This window comes from Haemaphysalis longicornis, unplaced genomic scaffold, assembly GCF_048455015.1.
Source record: "Haemaphysalis longicornis isolate Haplotype H1 unplaced genomic scaffold, Haemaphysalis longicornis Haplotype H1 scaffold_7, whole genome shotgun sequence".
Classification (NCBI taxonomy): Eukaryota; Metazoa; Arthropoda; class Arachnida; order Ixodida; family Ixodidae; genus Haemaphysalis; species Haemaphysalis longicornis.
In genome coordinates this window covers 28337479-28358345 of record NW_027526422.1, presented here as the reverse complement: position 1 = coordinate 28358345, position 20867 = coordinate 28337479, and the positions used below count along the sequence as shown (strand labels likewise).

Genomic DNA, 20867 nt, shown 5'->3' with positions numbered 1-20867 from the left:
ATTATCTGTTTACTCCCGCTCATACTCACCTTTTTCTGTAATTATTCACTTTTCTTCTTTTAATCCAAATTAGTTTTTTCTCTTCTCTCAGTTAGCGCCCATTTCCTGGCCAATCCCCCTGAGTGGGTACGAGCCATTTTTTTTTGGACCAACAACAACAACAACAACAATCATGGCTTCCGCACTGCTCGGCCGCACTCCGCGGGCGCTCTCCGCTTCTCGGGCCCATGTTGTCGTCCCCACGCAACTCTAAATAAATGTAGGCCCTGCCGCACCGTCTCATCGGCCGCCTACATAATTGGTGACCCGGACGTCGGCAGTATGGAGCCCCATTCCGCTTGCCCTCTGCCGCCCTACCCGGCCTTCGAGCGATGCTACCCACGAGCCTGGTTCCTCAAAATGGAAGCGCACTTCTTCATCCGCATCACCACCGCCCTGCTTCCGGCCGACCTATGCTGTGAGCCGCTAAAACATGGTGAGCGGCCCTACGACAAGCTACAGGCCTACGTGATGGCGCGCCTCGGCTCGAGTCCTTCTGGACTAAAGGACGCTGCATCTCCCCCTTCCACGGTTCCCTCGCACGCGGTCACCCACGATGGAAAGGGTACCGCGCTATCAAGCTTGCAGCATCCCTCGTGCACTAACGAGTTTCCTACGCGACACCGAAGCAACGTTGCACCACCACCGGGCTTCGCTGAACATCAGCCATCCACCTTCGGCCACTCCAAGCCAACTGCACCCAGCCACTCGACTCCTGGTGATTCCACCACGACACTCGATGCAACTGTCTTGCCACCTCGCCCATCGTTCTACCCCAGGAACCCCGAAGTTTGGCTTATGCAGATGGAGTGCTTTTTCGATCTCTACCACGTCACAACCCAGAAGGACCGTTACGCGCTGATGAACGAGCTTTTACCGTCAAGCTTAGCCTCCACCCTGCCTAAGCCCGGAGCTGCAGCCGAGTCGGGGAGCGCCCGTGGAGTGCGGCCGAGCAGTGCGGAAGCCATGATGTTCTGTGGCGCGTGGCTCGCCGTGTGTCGAGGCCACGCGAAGTGGCCGCTACAGTTTCATTCCCGAAGCAGACGGGGCTTGTTGCTGTGCCTAATGGGAGGGCTTTATTAAAGATTTAAAAATCACGCTGCACATTTACACCGAAATTCTATGCCATGGCGTTACTCCTTCCCTTACTCTTCCGCCGTTAAAAAAATATATTATGCAACAGACTTTTTCATCACGCGATGTTTTCGATGATAACACTTTCAAGCGCCAAAATACTTAGAGAAAGGACGTAAAGGACAGAGACTCCCTTTGTCTGAATGTTTTGGCGCTTGAAAGTGTTGTCATGGAATGCCAACTAGTAGCTAGACCGTACCCACACGTTGCTAAGTGATATTTTCGAGCAACACCAGAGGCAGCCTTTGGGGTTTTACAAGAAATCCAAACTGCTGGTCCTTTTAATGTGTAGTTCGTAAAATGGCCACCGAAACCATTACCTGTTACGTGGATAAGCCATGTCGAACATCAATTTACATTGCAGCTTTGTCGCACTTTTGACTACAAAGTCAATTTTTGCAGTAAGGTAGCTTTGATAAGGCAAGAGTGAAAATTGACCTCGTTCTTACCACTATCGCCGAAGGAAGATTAAACACGCATCCGGCACCGCACTGGTCATTTGGAAGACTTAATTTCTGGGCTCTATCTTTTTGTACCACAACGAAAATACACTTCCTCATCTTCTGTCTACATATCTTTATATTGCGAGGATTTTGGGATTAAACAAAAATGTACAGTCCCAACAGCAGCGCGATATACAAGGAATGTACAACCAACTAGCCACGGTCTTAGCTTTTCTCCAGAGTCACAAGCTTGCAAATATTCAGGAACCCAAATACAAGCTCCTAAAGGAGGCGAGCGCGCACTACATTGACTTCGACGTGCGAATTCAGTTAATTTCCCCTCAATTTCACTCACGCGTGCTCAACCGTGAAGATAACAGTTCCAAATTCAACGAAGAAAAAGAAATGTACGTAATGTTCTCTCTGTTCTGATTTCCCAACCCTTTCATGATATATTTTCGTTTAGCCTCAGAGCGACAATTCTCGGGGAAAAAATCATAAGAGAATAAAAAGAAACACAGCGCTTTATCTCTTAAAGCCAAATACGTGTAATAAAGATAGCTGTAAATGTTTCTAAACGTAAAACTGCTCATTTTCAAGTACCCGTTAATAAAAAAAGGGGGCGGAACTTGCACAATCACATCTTCGCGCTGAAGAAGAAGCCCAGAACAACGCAAAAAGGGGAGACGGAGTGCGCGAAATATTGCGAACGTCGGTGAGACCACAGGGACGCGCGGTGGAACCGGCAGCGACCGAATCATAAAAAGGAGAAACAGAGACGAAGCTTTTGAAAGCGGCGCTCTTTTAGGGAAACGTGACCGAATTGCGGAGTAACTCGCCGGTGAATCCCAGGACTTCATCGGCCTTTTCTTTGCTGCGCGGACGTACTTTGTGCCGCTTGGCCTCGTAATGTTCCGCGCGTCCTTCCTGACAGTTCCCGTCTTTACTTTGGATGGCCCTGAAGCTACTTTTACGGCTATTTAGGGCGAGCTTCGTGCGTGGTGGGAAACGCTGCCGGGGGAACGGAGCGTGATGTAGATAAGCAACGCAAACACAAAGAAATGTATACTCTAAAGAGGGCGCTGACTAAGAAAAAAAGGCAAAAAGGAAAAATGAAGGAAAGAAATACTCGCGAATATGCAATATATTAAACTTTGTCGTGTCGTCCGCTATTCCAAAACAGTGTGAGTAATATCATGTGATACAGATTGATGTACAGGTTTTTGGCTGAATGAATGATTCTGCCTCGGCGTTTTAGTTCACGGCTTTGGTTGCTGTTCATTGCCCAAACGGAATCGACTGGCTCGATTCCCATTCAAGTAGATTTCGCCGGTGGCAAAAATAAGCCATACGTTATGAATCAGTAGCTTTTCAGCAAGCTAAGTGGAAGCTTAAAAAAAAGTACTTCATAAACTCAGGTTTCACGGCCCCGCTCGATTTATGGCCCGAGAGTTGCGTCAGCCTGATGTTAGCAAACTGGCAACCGAGAAGCACATGGCTTGCGTAGACCTTCCAATAAGCTGCAGTCTTTCAGAGCCCAAGAAAAACAAGCCGTTATATTTCAGCAATGCTCGTATAAAACCGCTTAAAAATTAATTTAATACCGGGTACATCGCTGGATGCTTTCCGCCGTGGCATCCGGCTAGGTTCGGCTAGTCCTGTCATCCTGTTGTCCTGTTTGTCTCACGTTTTCAGTGTTGCGCTTTTTGAAGGTTCCGACGTGCGTATAATTTACTGCCGGTGTCGATCGCAATCACATTCTGACTACCCGAGATGGATTTCGTCCACAAGTTGTCTTCTTCTGCGAGGTGTGAGCTGGTAAAGCAGAACCTTTTATTGATTGTTCCTAGGTACGTAGCTTTTCAAGCGAACCTTTACATGGCTAGGGTTCGGTGAATTTTTTATGTACAAGCCAACTTTATCGCAAATGCTCAGCAGGGTTCATCAAGACTTTCTTGATAAAACAATTAGTATATGACAATTCATCACCAAGATACTCTATCATTACTTCGGGCTTCATTTAGTTGTCAGTAAGTTAACAGCGAAGTTGTCAACGTCACATAATTTCGGTCTGCTGCCAGTATTCGGACACCTACGGAAGGAATGCGACTACGGAAAACGGCTACAACTATTGCTTTATCGAAACTACCCCGAAACAAAAAATTGGCCCTTAAGACGATTATGTCTCTACGCCGAATTTCATTTTATTATTTTATTAGTTAGTTCAAGGTGGAGTTGTAAACGTTAAAGAGTGCCCGTCTATGGTTACAAAAAACGGCTGTAATTCGTGGTTTACCGAAACTTTCCCAACAAAAATCTTCTGATAATTGGTCGCTAAGACGACTTAATCACCACGCAAATTTACTTGTTATAGTCCCATTGTTATAGTTCCAATGATTATACAATCACACTACCGGCCTTCAGGCACTCGATGGGCTTGGCTGCAGGTCTTTGAGAGAGGCTTTCGTCCTGCAGTGGACATAGCCACGCTTAAGATAAAGATAAAGTCCACAATGCACGATTTCGCACTTTTGTTTAAAATTCCGCGTCACCTCTTGTCGCGTGCCAAACATCTTTCACTGATCATCCTGCATCACAGAGTGGAATGGGTTATGGTTTTTTTTTTTCTCCTCTTATCTACCAGTGTAGGAGCACCCGCTGTCACCACGCAAGAAAAAGACGCCTAACTCTTCTATTTACATTCAGCAGCACGCAAAAAGATGAGCGCCGCTGCGCCGCTATGTGACACTGCGAGGTTCCACAAAACAAGGTGTCAGGGACAACGAAGGGGGAAATACTTTCGCACACAGAGAAAGGAACGACGCCGCCGAACCATGCGGGGTGGGGAGGAAGGGTTCGCTTTGTTTATGTGCCTCGTGGAGCACCGCTTGCGCCAATCGATGGACTGCAGCAGCGGTGGTGAGACCTCCTTCGATCGCGGCCACCATCAGTTTCACGTCCAGTTGACGCGTCACTCTTCGTGGAGAAAGACATTTTCCACAGCCGGGAGACACAGCCCTGACAGCCGAAGGAAGAGAAGAGGAAGGGAGGCCGGCCGACGGAGAATGCGGCGGCGCCATGCCAGGCGGAAGGGGCCACCGGTGCGGACAACAGCGGACACGGGCCGGTATACAGTACCGCGGGAGAACAGTCTGGAAGAGGCGACGAGAAATGGGCAGGCTTGCGTTGACCAAAGGAGAGAAACGACGCAAAGGATGCGGAATAGAGTGAGCACACCGCAGGCGCAAAGGCGTTGAGTGTTGGGGATGTGTCACCTCGGAGCATAGCATCATCACATTAAAGGCGTCGTCGTGCCGCTATATATACTTTGAAGTAATTCGTAAAGAATGTCCGTGGAGCGTTCATCGGGTGGCCTCCGCCATCGCAGTTTCGAGGTTCGCTTCCTGATGATGCCGGACCCTTTCATGGGACAGACCTGTTTGAAATAGTATGCGAAAGCTGTCTAGACATATCGGAAAAGGGGTTTGTGTGTGTAGTTAGGGCATCAAAAAGGTAAGAGGTAATGTTGCAACGTGACGTTAGAAAGCCTTTATAGCTTAAAACTTGTTGTCACCGACCAAAGGTTTATCAAAAGCGTAAAAAAAAAAACGTTTCGGTTTTCGTACGGAAGTCTTGTTTACTGAGCGAATAAGCATGAAGCTTTTAAGTGCGCCGAAGTAATCGCCCCAGGCATCTTGCATACGTCGCCGGGAGATTGCCTGCATTGTGGTTCAGGTATTTTTTTTTTCGGTCCTCAAGGACTCGGTATATCGGCGTCACAGCAATTTCTTCTCTGTGGCGATAACTGATGCGGCTTCCCAGTCTATTTTACCCGACCAGATGCGTTTTCGTCAAACCCTAGATTACATTAGAAAGCCTTTGCAGGATTACGAACTGGGTTGCGTGGGTTATGTTACACTGTCGGAGAAACCAGGCAGAACCCACCTCCGATGACTGTGAATGCGTTCCGATTAGCATTTTTCGGTTTGCATGACATATTTGTACTGAACTAAATTCGCTTCACCCCGCTGCCTCCCCCCCACCCCCATTCACCCCCCTCTTCTCTTCCCTCCTCCCCCAGTACCCGGCACGGTTAATACGGTTAGAGAGAAAGCGGTTAGACATACCAATGCACTAAAAAATTGGGTGAGGCGGAGTTGGTTTCTTACGTGGGGATCTTAGAGCAGCTTCGCGTATGGCTATTTGGTGTTCTAACTCAATAATCCCAACGCGCCGCTAATTTTTTCATCACCGCGCTGTTTGCGTGTCTTCGCTCGTTTCCGGATCATTTCAGCCACAGAACCAACCAGCGTCGCACCCACTCATGTTTCACCGCACTGTGGATGGACATCACCTGTGATGAAGACATCGTCAATTGTGGTGACGTTACTTTCGTTTGAGTTGGTTTCGGGGATGTCAATGCCGATCAATTTCGGTTGTGCTGTCACGACTGCCACTAAAGGTTTTTGATCATCACCGGGCCTCAAGTGACCTTGATTAGCAACACCCCCTCTCGAGCAACTTCACGAGGTCGTATAACAGGCACGTCTACACCACTTACAGACGCACGGACCGGAACAGGAAGCTTGAATCATATGCATCAGCAGACATTATGGGCTATGCATGAAATTTTGATTTCGTTGTGAAGCTGGCTTTGCCGCAATGAGCTTCTCGTTTAAAGCCGACGGACGGCGGCGACGACGACACAAATAGTTCTGAAAACTGTTAATTTGAAAAATAAAAAAAACTGAGGTTGATTCCTCTGTCATAGGAATCGGTAAAACACGAAAGTCAAATTTGCAGCGAAATCTGCAGCTGAGCAGGGTCGGCTGTTTGTGGGTGTGCTTGGCGAGCGACGTCCTGCTGGCGGGTCGCTTCGGCAAAGGTGTACTGGCGTCATTTCTGTGACGGATATGACGTCAGTGAAATCTTTGTGTATCCCTGCACAGAACACTTTCGTGTTAAAATATAAAACCCGAAAACAAACAACCCTAAGTATAACGTACTATTTAATACTAAAGTTTGCTTCCCCGCAAGAAGATCCTGTGTGCAGGGGTGCACCCTTTACAGGCCGCGTGCGTCGTCGTAGTGGCGTCATTTCCGTGACGGATATGACGTACGTGAAATCTTCGTGAATCCCGGAATAAAACACTTTCCTGTTAAAAAACCCTGTGTCCTGCGTTCGTATCATTCTGATGCTGCGTGCGCCAGCCTGTATGGTATCCGCGATTGCGAAGCTCCCACCCGATCCAGGCAGGCAACTTCAGCTAAACGAGTTCACTGAACGCTTGGGAAGCAAAGAAACGGCACCATTATTACTGTGTGATAACAAAAGACGGGTTGCGAAAGAAAATAAAAAAATCATCACCCTGCAGCACATCATAGAACACAAAAAAAGATTTCAAAGTCTATCTCTGCATCATAATTTGAAAACTTCTCCATTTGGCGGGGTAAAAATTTTGCTGCGTCTAATCTCGCGGCAACCGTCAGAATTATCGCCGGTATATTCTGACGGCAGTTTCCATAAAAGCTGGCTGGCCTAAAATTCGTTGAATAATATTTCCTCCCAACGTAACCTAACACAACCTAACCTCACCGAACATAACCTAACGTAACCTAACCTAACGTAACCCAACCTAACGTATAACCTACCCAAATTCAGCCCAACTGCAGCAAACCTAACCTAACCCAGCCCAACGACACAGAACATAATATATAACACCCAATCCAACCTATTCTAGAAGTCCTGTGCGTCTATCGCCTGATATAATAATAACCAGACTAAAAAAAGCATTAACAAAATCACCATGAGCGAAAACTTCAAAAATCCCGAAAAAAAAATCTTCCGCCCACCCGGGCTCGAACCTGAGCCTTATCGTTTAGAAGCAAGTGCTCTATGGTTCGCGCCACAAGAGCAGTTGTAGCAACGAGTTTTCTTGGAAATATTTGTCCCATAAAAGCTCCGGGTGGCGTGCTTAGCCAATCAGAGGCGGCTGCCGCGAGAAATTCCTGACGGTAATTCTCACGGTTGCCGTGATAATAGAGACTACTTAAAATTTTCTGTACGAAGCGAAGAACATGAACGACGATTCTGCAGCTCGATCATCAAGTTTCCTCATAAAACTAGGCCCACCTGGTGTGCTGGAGCTAAAGTGCCGTGGAAAGAAAGCTGGGAGGATAGAAGATGCAGCTCGCATACCGTTAACTGAAGGGGCCTCAGCAACGGGACCCACGCTTTGACGAAGGACTTGTCTTCATTCAAGGCCGCTCATGGCCACACTAGACTTGAAACTACAATCGCTGGCTTCGAACAGATAAAACACGGCAGACGCGTAAGGAACGGGTGACGAGCGGCGCAAAGAAGACGAGAACGAGGTAGAGAGAGGGGGTCGGCAGCAAGTGGAAATCTAAGCACATAATGGGCTATAAAAGCTCGCCTTCGAATACAGCAGACACCGGGAGGTCGTAAAAGTAGCCAGCCAGGAGCAGAGCTTGGAAGGAGAAGAATGCGAATTATTCTCCCGGGTGGTTCCTCCGAGGGGTCTTCTTCTCTCGAGTCTCGTTGCTCGCTTCGGAGGAGCCCAAATTCCATCGGCGTTCCGTGCTCCCCCGCAGCGGTGTAGAAACCTTTTCCCTTCGGGTATCGCTGGCCCAGCGCGGTTCGTCTCAAGATACGCCGCCCTGCGGACTATTTTGTTCTCCCGAAACGACGAGACCTCTCTCGGCCGCCAACCGGCGCTGCTTTCCCCAAGGTTGGGACGCCGAGAGTGTAATTCTAAGAGATGTCACTTTGCAACGAGACTTGAAGCGCGAGGTCTCCACTACAATACATTCTTTAGGCTTTCACATATCCTCTTTCACTCTACCTACCGGGCGAAAAGGCAAACCAGGGCTCAGTGAGCAGCAGTGCATTTTTTTTTGTCACTCAGTAGTTGGTCGAGTTATCATTTACTTGCACCAATACCGTGCTAACCCTATCGTCCTTTATTCTCGCCCTTTCTGTCCCCCTCCTCTCCGTAGTTTGAACCACTTGGGAAAGATATAAGATAATAAATTCATTCATTCATTCATTCATTCATTCCCTTTTTTTCTTCCCACGCACACGGTCGCTGACCAGAGTTTACATGGTCAGCCCGACTGCTGGATTTTTTTTTTCCTTCGATAAAATTACTCTCTCTAACATGCGATCGAGACGTATATGAATGCGGTACATAGTTTCTTAAGCAGAAATACCGGCGCCAAGTGCAACAGCCACGAACAAAGCCTCCCGTTAGGGTTGAAAACAAAGTGGTTTGTTTAATACTCAGTTACGTGCCGGCACTATATATAGTAGCAACATGGCAGCGCAAACGTTATATTAACACGACGCTTGCAACTTCGTCAAGTCTTCCTTCTTCGATCCATCTACCGGTCAGCCTATCGACCGACAGATCGACCGATCGACCTGCAGAGCTGAACCGTATTTTCATAAGGACGACGGAACTGCCGAGAAAAGAAGCACAATTCTGATACCTCTTCCGCGAACGCGGCCAGACAATTGCGTAAGGGGTGCACGCATTAGTCATCGACTCACCGCGCGCACCTGGATAGAGCAAACAGAACGCAAAACGTGACTCACTGCCGAGTGCCCGTCCGAAAAAATAAAAAAAAAGGGGGTGGGGGCGGGACTTCCCGGCGTGACGACGACGACCCCGTTTGAACCGCCGGGCTCTCTATTCATGGCCGTCACCTGGGCACAATCGGTGCGGCTCCCCGAGCCTGTGTCAATTCGCTCGGGTTGTTTCCCGCGCATTCCAGACACGCGATGTATACGCAGGAGGCAGCCCGGCAAAAGCTTGTTTCCTCCTTTAGAACGCAACAAGTAGATCAAGGCGCATAGAGTTTCATACTAATATACACTAGAGGGAAATCTAGCGCCACTGGAGCCGCGCTTCGGTGATCGTTCTGTCATGTACCGGGCAGGCACGTTTCACTTGATTTGTCCTTGGCATGACTCATGAACAGGCTGAAAAGTTGGCTCTGGCTGCAAAAAGGCAACAATATTACTGTAGAAGGTTCATGAAATTTGTTTTGTTATTATGAAATTGAACCTCCAAAAAGATTAATTTGTAAGTGATTATGTAGAAGCTTCATGCACGATGAACAAGAAAAAAAAAATGTTACCCTTTTTTGTTGATTTTGGATTCAAGACAAAAAAGAAGCCATATGGCTATAGCTAAGCCAAGTAGGTGAGGAACGTCTCTAGCGGCAATGCCGCCGCCCACGGCGGCCCGCGACTGCAGTGACAGATTTCCCTCTAGCATATATTGGTACGAAACTCAATGTTTCGTATGAAGACAAAACACAACTTTGTTCATTTTGATTGAACTAGCCTTTGGTTAATTCACCCGATTCCATTCCAGCCACGAAATACGTTTTTCATCCGACAGAACACACGAAATTCCGAAAGCCTTTCAAATTTCCCGCTGCAGTGACGTAATATGGACAGGAGTGACGTAAGATCAAACGGAATTGGAGGTCCCGGTACAATTGCGCAGTTATGTCTTTTGGTGTGGTTTAGGTCGGCGGCCTCCAGTCGCACAGGCAAGATTCCGTGACGTCATGTGACGTCACAGAGACGTAGCGGGAAAGTGGCTCGGGAATCGCAACTTCATCTGTTTTTCTTATTATCTCCATTCTTTGTTTGAGGTTTGCGATGAAATTGGTGTCATTGTTGTCGGAGCGAAGCAGCCTATAAAATGAACCAAACTTGTGTTTGGTCTTCATGAACAATAAAACAAAGCCTCCCTCAACATCGGTGCGGGTAGAGTTGGCGCGGCGCTACTGTACTGCCGCTGTGGTATTTTATTCTCAATTTTTTATCCTCGTCCATTAATAGTAGGCGCAATACGCGTCGCACACAGATAGTTCGCGCGGCTTGTAATGTAGAGAAACGGGAGAAAAAAGCGCTTCTCAATGGGTTCGTTTTTGCAGCTCGGTATGAGCGAGACATAAATAAACACTTTTTTGACACCTCTTTGCGTTAATGTTTATTTTTGCCCGTGCCTGTCAATAGAAGCGGGGCGCTGAGTGTTAATTCAAATATAATGATTGCGGTGCCGGTCCGTGCGGACTTTAATATCTCCGATAAGCCTTACTCGTGTCGTCCTACACTCGCTCTTTGATCTCAGCCAGATAGGCCGAGTATTCATCAAAGCTTTCTCTCTATATATATTTCGCTCTCCACTCGCACCCCAGCTAAGAAGCGACATATTAAATTCCCAGGAGGAAGCGGCACGTTTTACTTTAAAACCCCGCATAGGGGGAATATACTTATGGGCAACTGATATTAAAGCACCATGTCCTGAAGGTATACGAAAATTGGAGGAACACTAGATGAGCTACAGCTTTTGAAGTATTTCATGCATTTTTCCACCCCCCCTCCCCCTTCCCCCATCTTCCTCAGTCACTGGTGAACGCCCCAACGGGCAATTGAGCAACTTGTGTTCTCACGGTGCCATCGCCTCTCTGCGGTGTGTGTGAGGCCAATGAGGGGCAGAGTTGGCGTCACTCCCCTTCGCCGAAGGCCGGTTAGTCAAACCTAATAACGCGAAAAGCGTTCAATGATCGGGATCGCCGGGGCTTCTCGTGAGTTCCATCAAACTAGGAAGCCCGTCCGCTAAGCAGGGGCTTCCGGGGCGACCAAGTGAACCGGATGTGGCAGCAGTCCTTTCACCGAGTATATACGGACGGCGGAACTGATGAGATGGAAGCTCTGTGGAAGCGCGACGCACGCCATCATCTCATTTGGGTCTGCGAGTACAGCTTTCCTGCAAAAACGGAGCACCGCCTAAGCTCGTGAGCTGCCATCTAGAGCACAAATCTTTTATTTTTGCTTGCAACAGGCGACGCGGTTTCGAGGAAACCGCCAACCATGCCTAATTTCGCGGGGACAACAGGCTGAACAGCGAGAAAGTTTGCGCGCGCTTTCAAAGCACTCGATGGTGCGATGACACGCGAAGGTTTACCAGTGACTGTTGATATGCCGCAGCGCAGTTGTCAACAGTTGATACGAAGAGCTAAGAAAGCGAATTAATTGAAGGTTCATTGGCGGGCTTTTTAAGATGCGTGGGCATTTCTGCTGTTTCCTCTCCCACTTCAGGCTCAGGCCGATGCGCCCGACTTGCCTTGTTCTGCCTCCTTGTTTTTTTGTTTTTTTTTCGCTCTGCATTGGCTACCCACTCTGTTCTAGAGCGTGTGCAAGCGGTGGCGGGAGTCACGGGACTCGTCGAGACGGCGCATGGGCAGGTGGCGCGCCGCGCTTCGACTTGACGGCGCCCTGACAACGACGGCACCATTGCGAAAGCAGCGCTCTCCCCGAGCTCTCTCCATTCTGTCGTTTTGTGCTCTCCTGTCGCTCACTTTGTTGACAGAGCGACGTAGCACTGTGGAGCGACGGGAAACATTCCTAGCTATCGCTCACACAATAAAAATAACGAAATGACCATCGTGATCGCCCATACACAGAGTAGAGTGCGCCATCATACTGCCACAATAAGCCCGCTGCTTGCTTTAATATGCGTTGTTGAAGACAAATGAATCCTATCGCATATTTCTATTTCCTGTCTATTTCTGTTCTGTCAGTCATGTTCTATTTCCTGTCTATATTTCTATTTCCTGGTGAAATCCTAAGTGCCAGAACCTAGATATATAAATCGCCAGCGCGGCACAACAAATATAGTATATTCTTGTTTAGAAATGTGAAGCCGATGCTTCTACATCATAACAATTCATTTCGTCAACGTTTCCTTTAATTTCTGGTATTTGGATGGCGAGCTTTACATATTCCCTCCAACGCCACGAGCAGTGGAGTGATTTGACACGAAAGCAGGCACAGGCGTTCGTGGCGCGCTTACCGTTCGAGTCCCTGGAAGGCGTGCCCGTGATCCAGTTCTCGTCCGCGTCGAAGTGCGCGTCACCGCCCATGCCTTCGCCCGGGAAGAAGGCGTGCGCCAGCACGGTGCCGGGCCCGTCGAACGAGTAGCCGTCGCCGTGGTCGAGGCGCGCGAACGAGACCGAGATGTCGGCGCCGCCGTCGGAGTCGTCTCCGGGCCTCCGGCGACGTCCGATCGAGGACATCTCGGTGAAGCGCAACTTGGAAGCGTCGCTCCACACTTTGAGCGCCTTGCCGATCTGCGTCCGGATCATGTTGCGGTCGGCGCGGCGCGGAAACTCCTCCACGCTGCACCAAATGAATGAATGAATGAATGAATGAATGAATGAATGAATGAATGAATGAATGAATGAATGCACAGTATTAAGCTTGCTCCGCTGTCATCCTCTGCAGCCTAGCGCAGATGTTACGTAACTACAACGCACCTTTATTCCGACTTTTCATAGGTGGGTGCACATAGATGTAAAATATCAAAACTGCGTCTTTAAATTCCAAAAACAAAAAAAGTCTATTCGGCGCTCCAGATAGCAGCTCACGAGTGTCGGCGTTGCTCCATTTGTGGAGGAAAGATGGAGTCAAACCTAAATGAGACGATGGCGTGCTTCGCCCTTCCTTGGCACAGAAATGTATTTACACAGGATACACTGGCACACACGCAAATTCGCCGTACAATGGTGGGGAGCCAGCCATCTCCGTAGCTAAATTGCTACGAGCCCCAGACGCGCGACCGAGAGGTTGTTAGTCAATACCCCTCGCAGGGGCCGAATATTTTCTACATTTTTTTTTCTGCCTGACATTTTTAAATTCACATGGCTCTGTGAAACAGGCCTCCAAACAACATTATACGGCGCTCTGGTCTGGCGGCAGGTAGCTCGGCGCAAAACGGGAAAACATTTTCTGCAAATATCAGCAGGAAAGAGAACCAAACTGCAGAGCCGTCAGAGCGGCGCCTTTTGTGTGCCTCCGCGTGCATTGGGAATGCTCCGATTGCCGCTTTTCTGCACTACCGTCAACGGCACGCAGCAAAAAAGGGAAACAAACCAGAAGTGGGGATAAGTGGTGCGCGCTTCGTGCATGCCGACAACGCTCTGAAACCACATGCTCGATCCTCGCTCGGCAGGAGCAGGAAAATATGCTGGCGGCATAAGAGGACGGATGGATCTTGATACCCTGTTTACCTTTCGCTCTGTCTGTTTCTGTCATGTTTTTTATTTATTTTATTTCGTCACAAGACACTCGAAGTTGGATTCGACAGTCATATCAGTGTTAGTTTTGCTCCCGTGCACATATTCGAGTCCGATACGATTCGAAGTTGCCAATATTTGCACAGCTTCTAGCTTGAGGCCGTGACATATCTTCCGCATGGCGCTTGACAATATAACATCATATATATATATATATATATATATATATATACATACATATAGTTTGGAAATTTCAAAACTCACACACAGAGCGAAAAAATAAGGTAAGTAGATACAGCTACACACGATAAAAACATTATAAAATAAAAATAAAAATTTACTGACGTTTCAGGAAGAGGACTTCCTTTCTTCAGAGTGACTTGGAAGTCCTCTTCCTGAAACGTCAGTAAACTTTTATTTTTATTTTCTAGTGTTTTTCTCGTGTGTCTCTGTCTATACTTACCTTATATGTATATATATATATATATATATATTTATATATGAGATAGAGAGAGACGAGAGTTGGGGCGACGTTTTATTCCGACACTCGGCCGTGGAACAACCCCAGAGGATGGGATGATGTTGATTATGGGTAAGCTATGATGATGATGATGATGGGTATGTACGGAGATGAGGACTTAGTGCTGACGCGTCAGCTAATGATGATGGTATTGTACACATGAAGAGGAAGCACCGCAAGCAGCCCAAGTAGTTACGCCAACACGCGGTAGGTAGTCCAGGTAGTTACACACGGGTAGTTACACCAACCGGGACCGGTAAATGACCAATGGCGCTCTCAACATAGATGGAGTAAGCGAGAGAGAAAGAAAGAGAGAGCGAGCGAGAGAGAAGAGCGAGGAAGGGAAAGAAACATGAACAGACAGGAGCACAACAACATGGCGAGTCTATCCAATCTCTTGGAGGTTTAGATGCCAGTTTGCGTCAGTTCTTGCGCATTTTTTTAGTACTTAAAAACGATGATCGTGGAAAGCACCAGATGCGCTTGATCTGCGAAGCGCTACAGTCGATCTCGCTGACGTTCACGTCCGTTCTGCCCTTTCCTAAAAGAGGTGCGCACCCTAATTGGAGCAAAACTTGGCGAAAAGTTGCATACAGTATCAAGAATCTGACACTGTTGCGACCGGATTCACTCACGCTGACTTCCTTCACCTCTCAACAGCCAGCGTTTTCGTAGGGCGCATCACGCTTCACACATCAGCGCACACCCTGAAAAAACAAATCCCAAAGCAGGAGGAGGAAAAGCACACGCACCACGAGCAGCTTCAGTTCGAACTGAGTCAGCCCTGCAGTGCAACGCAGGCGTGAAGAGAAGGCGACGGTGAACGAGCCAGAGAAAGCCCGTGGGAGCATAACAAAGCTCGGCGAAGAAAAGTGGCGGATCCCAATTAGCGAGTGGCTAATGAATGCCGAAAGGCGAGTCGCACAATGCCACACGGGCTTCTCGGAAGCCAGCTCGCGAGGACGACTTTTGTCCCTGCGGTAGAGGCCGTCGACCGGCGACAGTGGTGTGTGCGTGCGGCTCGCTTCTCTTTTCGTGGGAAAGTGTAGCGAGTCAGCGGAAACGAAAGGGACAAAAGGATCCAAGTTTGTATTGATTGTTCTGATAAATCCCGAGAGAGCAGAATGCGCTGCGAACGATCTGAGCGGCTGATATGTGCGGTTTGTATGTGCCGCGATTTGGTAGTATTTGCTCACGGTTAGTATACAATAAGCTGGGTTTTGTCAAGCCTCTTGATGGTTTTGTCATGAGAATGTTATATTGCGCAACAACAAGCAGCAAGTGCTCAGAATCTTGACTCGTTCGGCGCCCTTCCGAGCACGTCGGCATGATGAAAACAGGGTTAAATTGAGTTGAGATAAGAAAACCTCCGGATCTCGTTGCGCGCCACAGGAGCGGTTGAAAGTGATTAGGAGAGACCCTCGTCCTGCGGTTGGCATTAGCAAGCTGACGGTGACGACTACAGTAATGGCGAAAATTATACGTTTTCCCTGCCTTAAACTAACGAGACGAGGAAATTAGCTTCTTCAAGCAGTACACTGCGGCTGTGCTAAACTATAGATTGTTGTCATTGTGTACCACCGCGCTATGACGAAGTCATTACGCTACCGATTAAAAGTCATTACGCTACCGATCATTACGCTACCGATTACGCTACCGATCAGGTTAGATTTCTGACCGCTGCGGCTGAATTTCCGATCTGCCGAAGTAAGGGCCGTACCTGTAGCCGAAACAATGCGCACGCAGCTAGGAAATAAGGTAGTCTACAGTAATCCGTCCACACACAGTAAGGCGCGTCAGGTGTATACTCTTTTGACGAATTCATAGCTCAAAGAACGAGGACAAGAAAGAGGACACACAACACAGCGCTAACTTCCAGGTTAGCGCAGTGTTGTGTGTCCTCTTTCTTGTCCTCGTTCTTTGCGCTATGAATTCGTCAAAATCGCCACACCAACTTGCCCAAGAATCCGTCCTAGAGGTGTATACTCCGCTGCACTAAACATTTTCGAATTTAAAAGTTCGGTATTACAGCATCATAAACGACTAACGTAGACACCAAGTGTCACCAACCATGTCGGGAGTTCGCTTTAGAGATGTCGTCGTTGAACACTGCTTCAAATCTCCGACGGTTATTATTGGCGCCATCTGCTGCCTTGTCTGCGGCAACGGCGATGCGCAAGCCGTGAACCGTTGCATTTAAATTAAAGTGGTACACCAACTTAATCTCTATAGCCAATTTCCCCCCCCCCCCCTAAAAAAATGAGAAAGATTCCCGTTCTTGGAACCACTAAGCATTCTGTTAATTCCTTGCGCACTTCATCTCCCCAGCCATCATGATACTTCTCTGCATTAGACAAGGGCGAATTTTTTTGGCTCATTTCATTTTAGGTGGTAATGCTGCTTCGTGGTTCTTGCTGTCTAAGTGTGTCTCGATTCGCAGCCGCATCGCCGTTTTAAATCCGTACAACACGGCTCCTTTACTAACTTGTATAAAGGAGACGACGAAGCGCCGTGCACAGGTCGATAGCGCACCAGACAATTCGGCGATTCGCCGCCGAACGAGAGGGGGACTCCACCCAACGTATAAAATCATCCATATACAACAGGGGAGCATGTTCGTTCGGAAAACTGCCGGAGCGATCGCATCAGAAAGCGGAAAAGCGCGTAATTGGGTTCGCCATACGTAGCACGCCCAGTTTTATTTTAATTTTTGTCTCCTTTCGAGCGGAATGAAGGAAAAGGAGAAGGATAAAAGTCGGGATTGTTCTCGGCTCTTACGCCTGTCAAGCGGTGTCGCACTCAATTTCTCGGCGATTATACTTTGTCGTCGAAGCCGTGCCGCTGCTTCGCGAGGCGTGACGGCGCACCGCCGGCATCGCGTCGGCGAGCATCGCGTCTCTCCGGTGTAGTCGGCAGTGCGCTGAGAGAGTCTGTATTCTGCGTACTGAATTTTTCATGACGTTTGGGCAGTGGCGTCGGCGGCGCCTGGCCATTCCAGCCGCTCTCTCACTGCACGACACCGGAGGAAGGTGCACTTCACCGCACGACACGCCTGCGACACAGTGAAACACGCCGAGGAAGCTGGCATTTTTTGAGAGCGCAAGGATGACGGCGTATCTGATGTTTAAATTTCTTGCCGCGGTAGCGCATATTAACAAAGCGTTGCGCCGTTATAAACGAAGTCGTGGGCCTGATTACCCACCACCGTATCCACCTTGAGAAGACAGAATAAAAATTAAATGTCACGATGAAACATCCGCGTATACATTGTAACATGTTTATAGCGGCGCCACAAGAGACCGAATTAACTTGGAGCTTTTTACTGTGGCATCTATGGGTAAACACTCATTTCCTGTGTGCTTTGTACCAAGTGAATTGATGCTTCAAGCTTGTAGTTATCTTTCTTAGATCGTCAAAGACAAGCACATTCCAGGAAGAGCGTCGAAAGTAAATCGTTCAGGCAATATACGTTTACCACCAAAAGGTTACCCACTAAGTTTCAAATGGAGCATAATATTGTTGTACTTTACTTTCTTTATCGCTTTCCGAACACTTATGAAGTGTTGACTTTCTTGAATAAATAACCAAAGTACAGTAACTAAACTTGGATTTCACGTCATGATAAATGTCTACGGTGTTCATTGACTTGGATGTACCATAATTTGGGCACGGTGTATTATCTTTTTTCGTTGGCTAAGTATATCCTCCTAGAACTAACGCGCTTCTAGAATCAATGCATTCCTGTTCTTATTTTATTCTCTTGCCACTGACACGTTCACGGCTGCGCAGGTTTAATGAAATGGAAGTCTCACCTGATCGGCCTTTGTACAAACGTATAAGCCACCAAAGAGCACGACCTGATAAACTGCTTTGCACTGATTCTTAAGAATCTGGAATTAGAAACTGTTTACTAAATATTCGAAAAGATATACAGTAGATGAAATTGCAAGAGGACATCACCACAGCTTACGAAGGCAGAAAGATAAGACAAAATATATATATATATATATATATATATATATATATATATATATATATATATATATATATATATATACATACATACATAAATACATACACGCAGCAGCCTCAGGTCTATCGCATTGAGCACAACAGTGTGCACGAAAAAAAAAGAAAATCAATAAACGAGTAGCTGATGTATTTCTCTGCGTGGTCTTTGGCGCATGTTCGTTCCCTCTGCATTGAGACCACAGCCGGTCACTAAGTATACAATTCGTCGCTGCTTCCGTAACCTACGCCACATTGCTCCTTCCTTAAGCCAGAGCACCCTTCACCGATAGAACTTGCGATCTTGTTTCCAGAGACCCGATGCTTCAGAAGCTAATGCAACGTGCTTCCTAGTATGAAATCGCGGAGTGTATTCCCAGTCACGACATGTTGTTTTTCTTGGTGTCGCCAGAAATTATCAAGAGCCCGAAGGTGTGCGCGCGAATTTGGCGCACATGGTAAACAGCTATCCAGGTAGACATACTTATCCGCAGTTATCTGCTACGCTTCGCCTCATAGCTGCGGCTCACAAAACTGAAAATTTAACTTCCCACACTTTCTTTTTAAACTGATTTTTTTTTTACTCAGCTACTGTTTCAATGATGTTATCCCCCTCTCAAGTTCATCGCCCAGAGTTCAGTGCAAAGAACCGGCTGGCGGGGTATCTATCGCCCACGGAGACGTCCTGATATCCACTTTACAAGTCGTGCCCCCTGCCAAGTGTTGTTCCTCCCGACGTTAACGCTGCCGCTTAGTCATGTAAATTCTATCTCAAGTGCGGGGCCATCCTTTCGCACAAGCGCGATCAAAGCCTCTTGCCGCCTCTTATCACTTTCCTCTTTTCGCCACGCTTGCGAGTGGCAGAGCAGGCTGCATCAGAAGAAGCACCATCGACATAAGTACAGGTTCTAAACTTGCGTCCCCCCGTCGAAGGCGAATGATCTTATTACGTCCCTTTAACATTCTAACTAAGAATTTGGGCTATAGGTGAGCATAGGGTATCAAAATACCAGGTGAGTGAGTAGCGTGTTTAATGTAGAACTGAGGCTTGCTTTTGTCTTGGAGGGGATGACTGACGTAGTTCGTTCCAAGAAGGCTCGCGTCAAAACAAGGAGCTTCTTAAAGCGAAGCTTTCTGTGCCTTACTGATGGCTTCGTTAGTCGCGCAAACGCACTGCAGGAAAGCCAACTTTACACAATGAGTCTCATAAAACGTTGACGATGATAATTTAGGTCACATCAAACGCCTCAAGAAGAAAACACTTCCCGAGGCCGGAATGCAACCTCGGTCCTTTGCGTAATGAAGCCGAAGTCTGTCTGATTGTGCCACTCCGACACAGTTGAAGCGGTTTGGATTTTTAGATTGACTACGACTCAGGTTGGATTGAAGAAAGTTTCGCGTTTTTATCATCGTTCTCTTAATAAAGGGGTCTTGATTTTTTTTTTCCGGTACGTTGTCATGTTAGGTATGCATTAAAGACTGATCACTTCAAGCTGGATTTAAGTGAATGCAGACAGACAGACAGACAGACAGACAGACAGACAGACAGACAGGTGTTCGTGAGCGTGCATGCGTGCGCGTGCGTGCATGTGAGTGTTTGCGCGTGTGTGCGCGTGCGCGTGTGTGTATGCACACCCGATCGCCTGGTACCGTATTGACAACGTTTAGTCGAGGGTAGAGCACAGATGCACTAACTTGCCGGCCCCCTGCTCTCTCCGCTCTCTCTCCCTCTCTCTAATACATACATACATACATACATACATACATACATACATACATACATACATACATACATACGCATACATACATACATACATACATACATACATACATACATACATACATACATACATACATACATACATACATACATACATACATACATACATACATACATACATACATACATACATACATACATACATACATACATACATACATACATATTGTGGTGTGCGTACGTTCACTCGCGTGTGTACGTGCGCTGTTAACCTAATGATACACGCAAGGTGAGAGAAGCCCCCTCAATCGCCGCAAGCCTTCTGAAAGCGTTGCACATAATGGGGCTCCTCCTTGCACCAATATGGAGGCTCCCTATTCGCACACTGTATCTTCTCGACAGACGCCGCGTGATTGCCGAGACCGAGCCGGCAACGGGGCCACTGCCGGGCGCTGTGCTGTCTTCTCCAGAACAAAGCCGCTCTATTTCGGGCACGCCACGCACGACGGGGGGCCGGGACAAGTCGTGGCGCGAGCCGCGAGCCGCTCAGGACGGACCCCGTCACTGCGGAGATGATTGCCTGGGCTACTACCGTTGCCTTCATACATTCCGGCATTGCTGCGCACGTATGCGCATGGCCCCAGAAGCGAATATTCGCTCTCCAAAAAGAAAAAAAAGAGAAAAAATGGAATTGGTCGATTGTGCAGATTTATGCAGCGATGTCTGCACAAGTAGCGTGATTCCAATTATGTGACAGAATTAAGTGCTCGATATGAATTCACTTCACTCCAATGAATTCACTTCAGTTCACATCATTCAATTCACTTCATAGGAACACAGCTGTTTTAACGACCCTCAGTGGGGAAGTCGAGCGAGTTTTAAATTA

General features: G+C 47.7%; 1 protein-coding gene across 3 annotated transcripts in view; it reads right to left on the bottom strand.

Moving 5' to 3' along the window:
- LOC144144974 (matrix metalloproteinase-2-like) overlaps positions 1 to 20867 on the bottom strand; it is a 238219-nt gene that overhangs the window by 44595 nt on the left and 172757 nt on the right. For all 3 annotated transcript variants that reach the window (XM_077676473.1, XM_077676475.1, XM_077676474.1), the window contains exon 3: positions 12512 to 12837. In XM_077676473.1, the coding sequence (XP_077532599.1) occupies positions 12512 to 12837 (326 nt within the window). The remainder of the gene's footprint in view (positions 1 to 12511; positions 12838 to 20867) is intronic.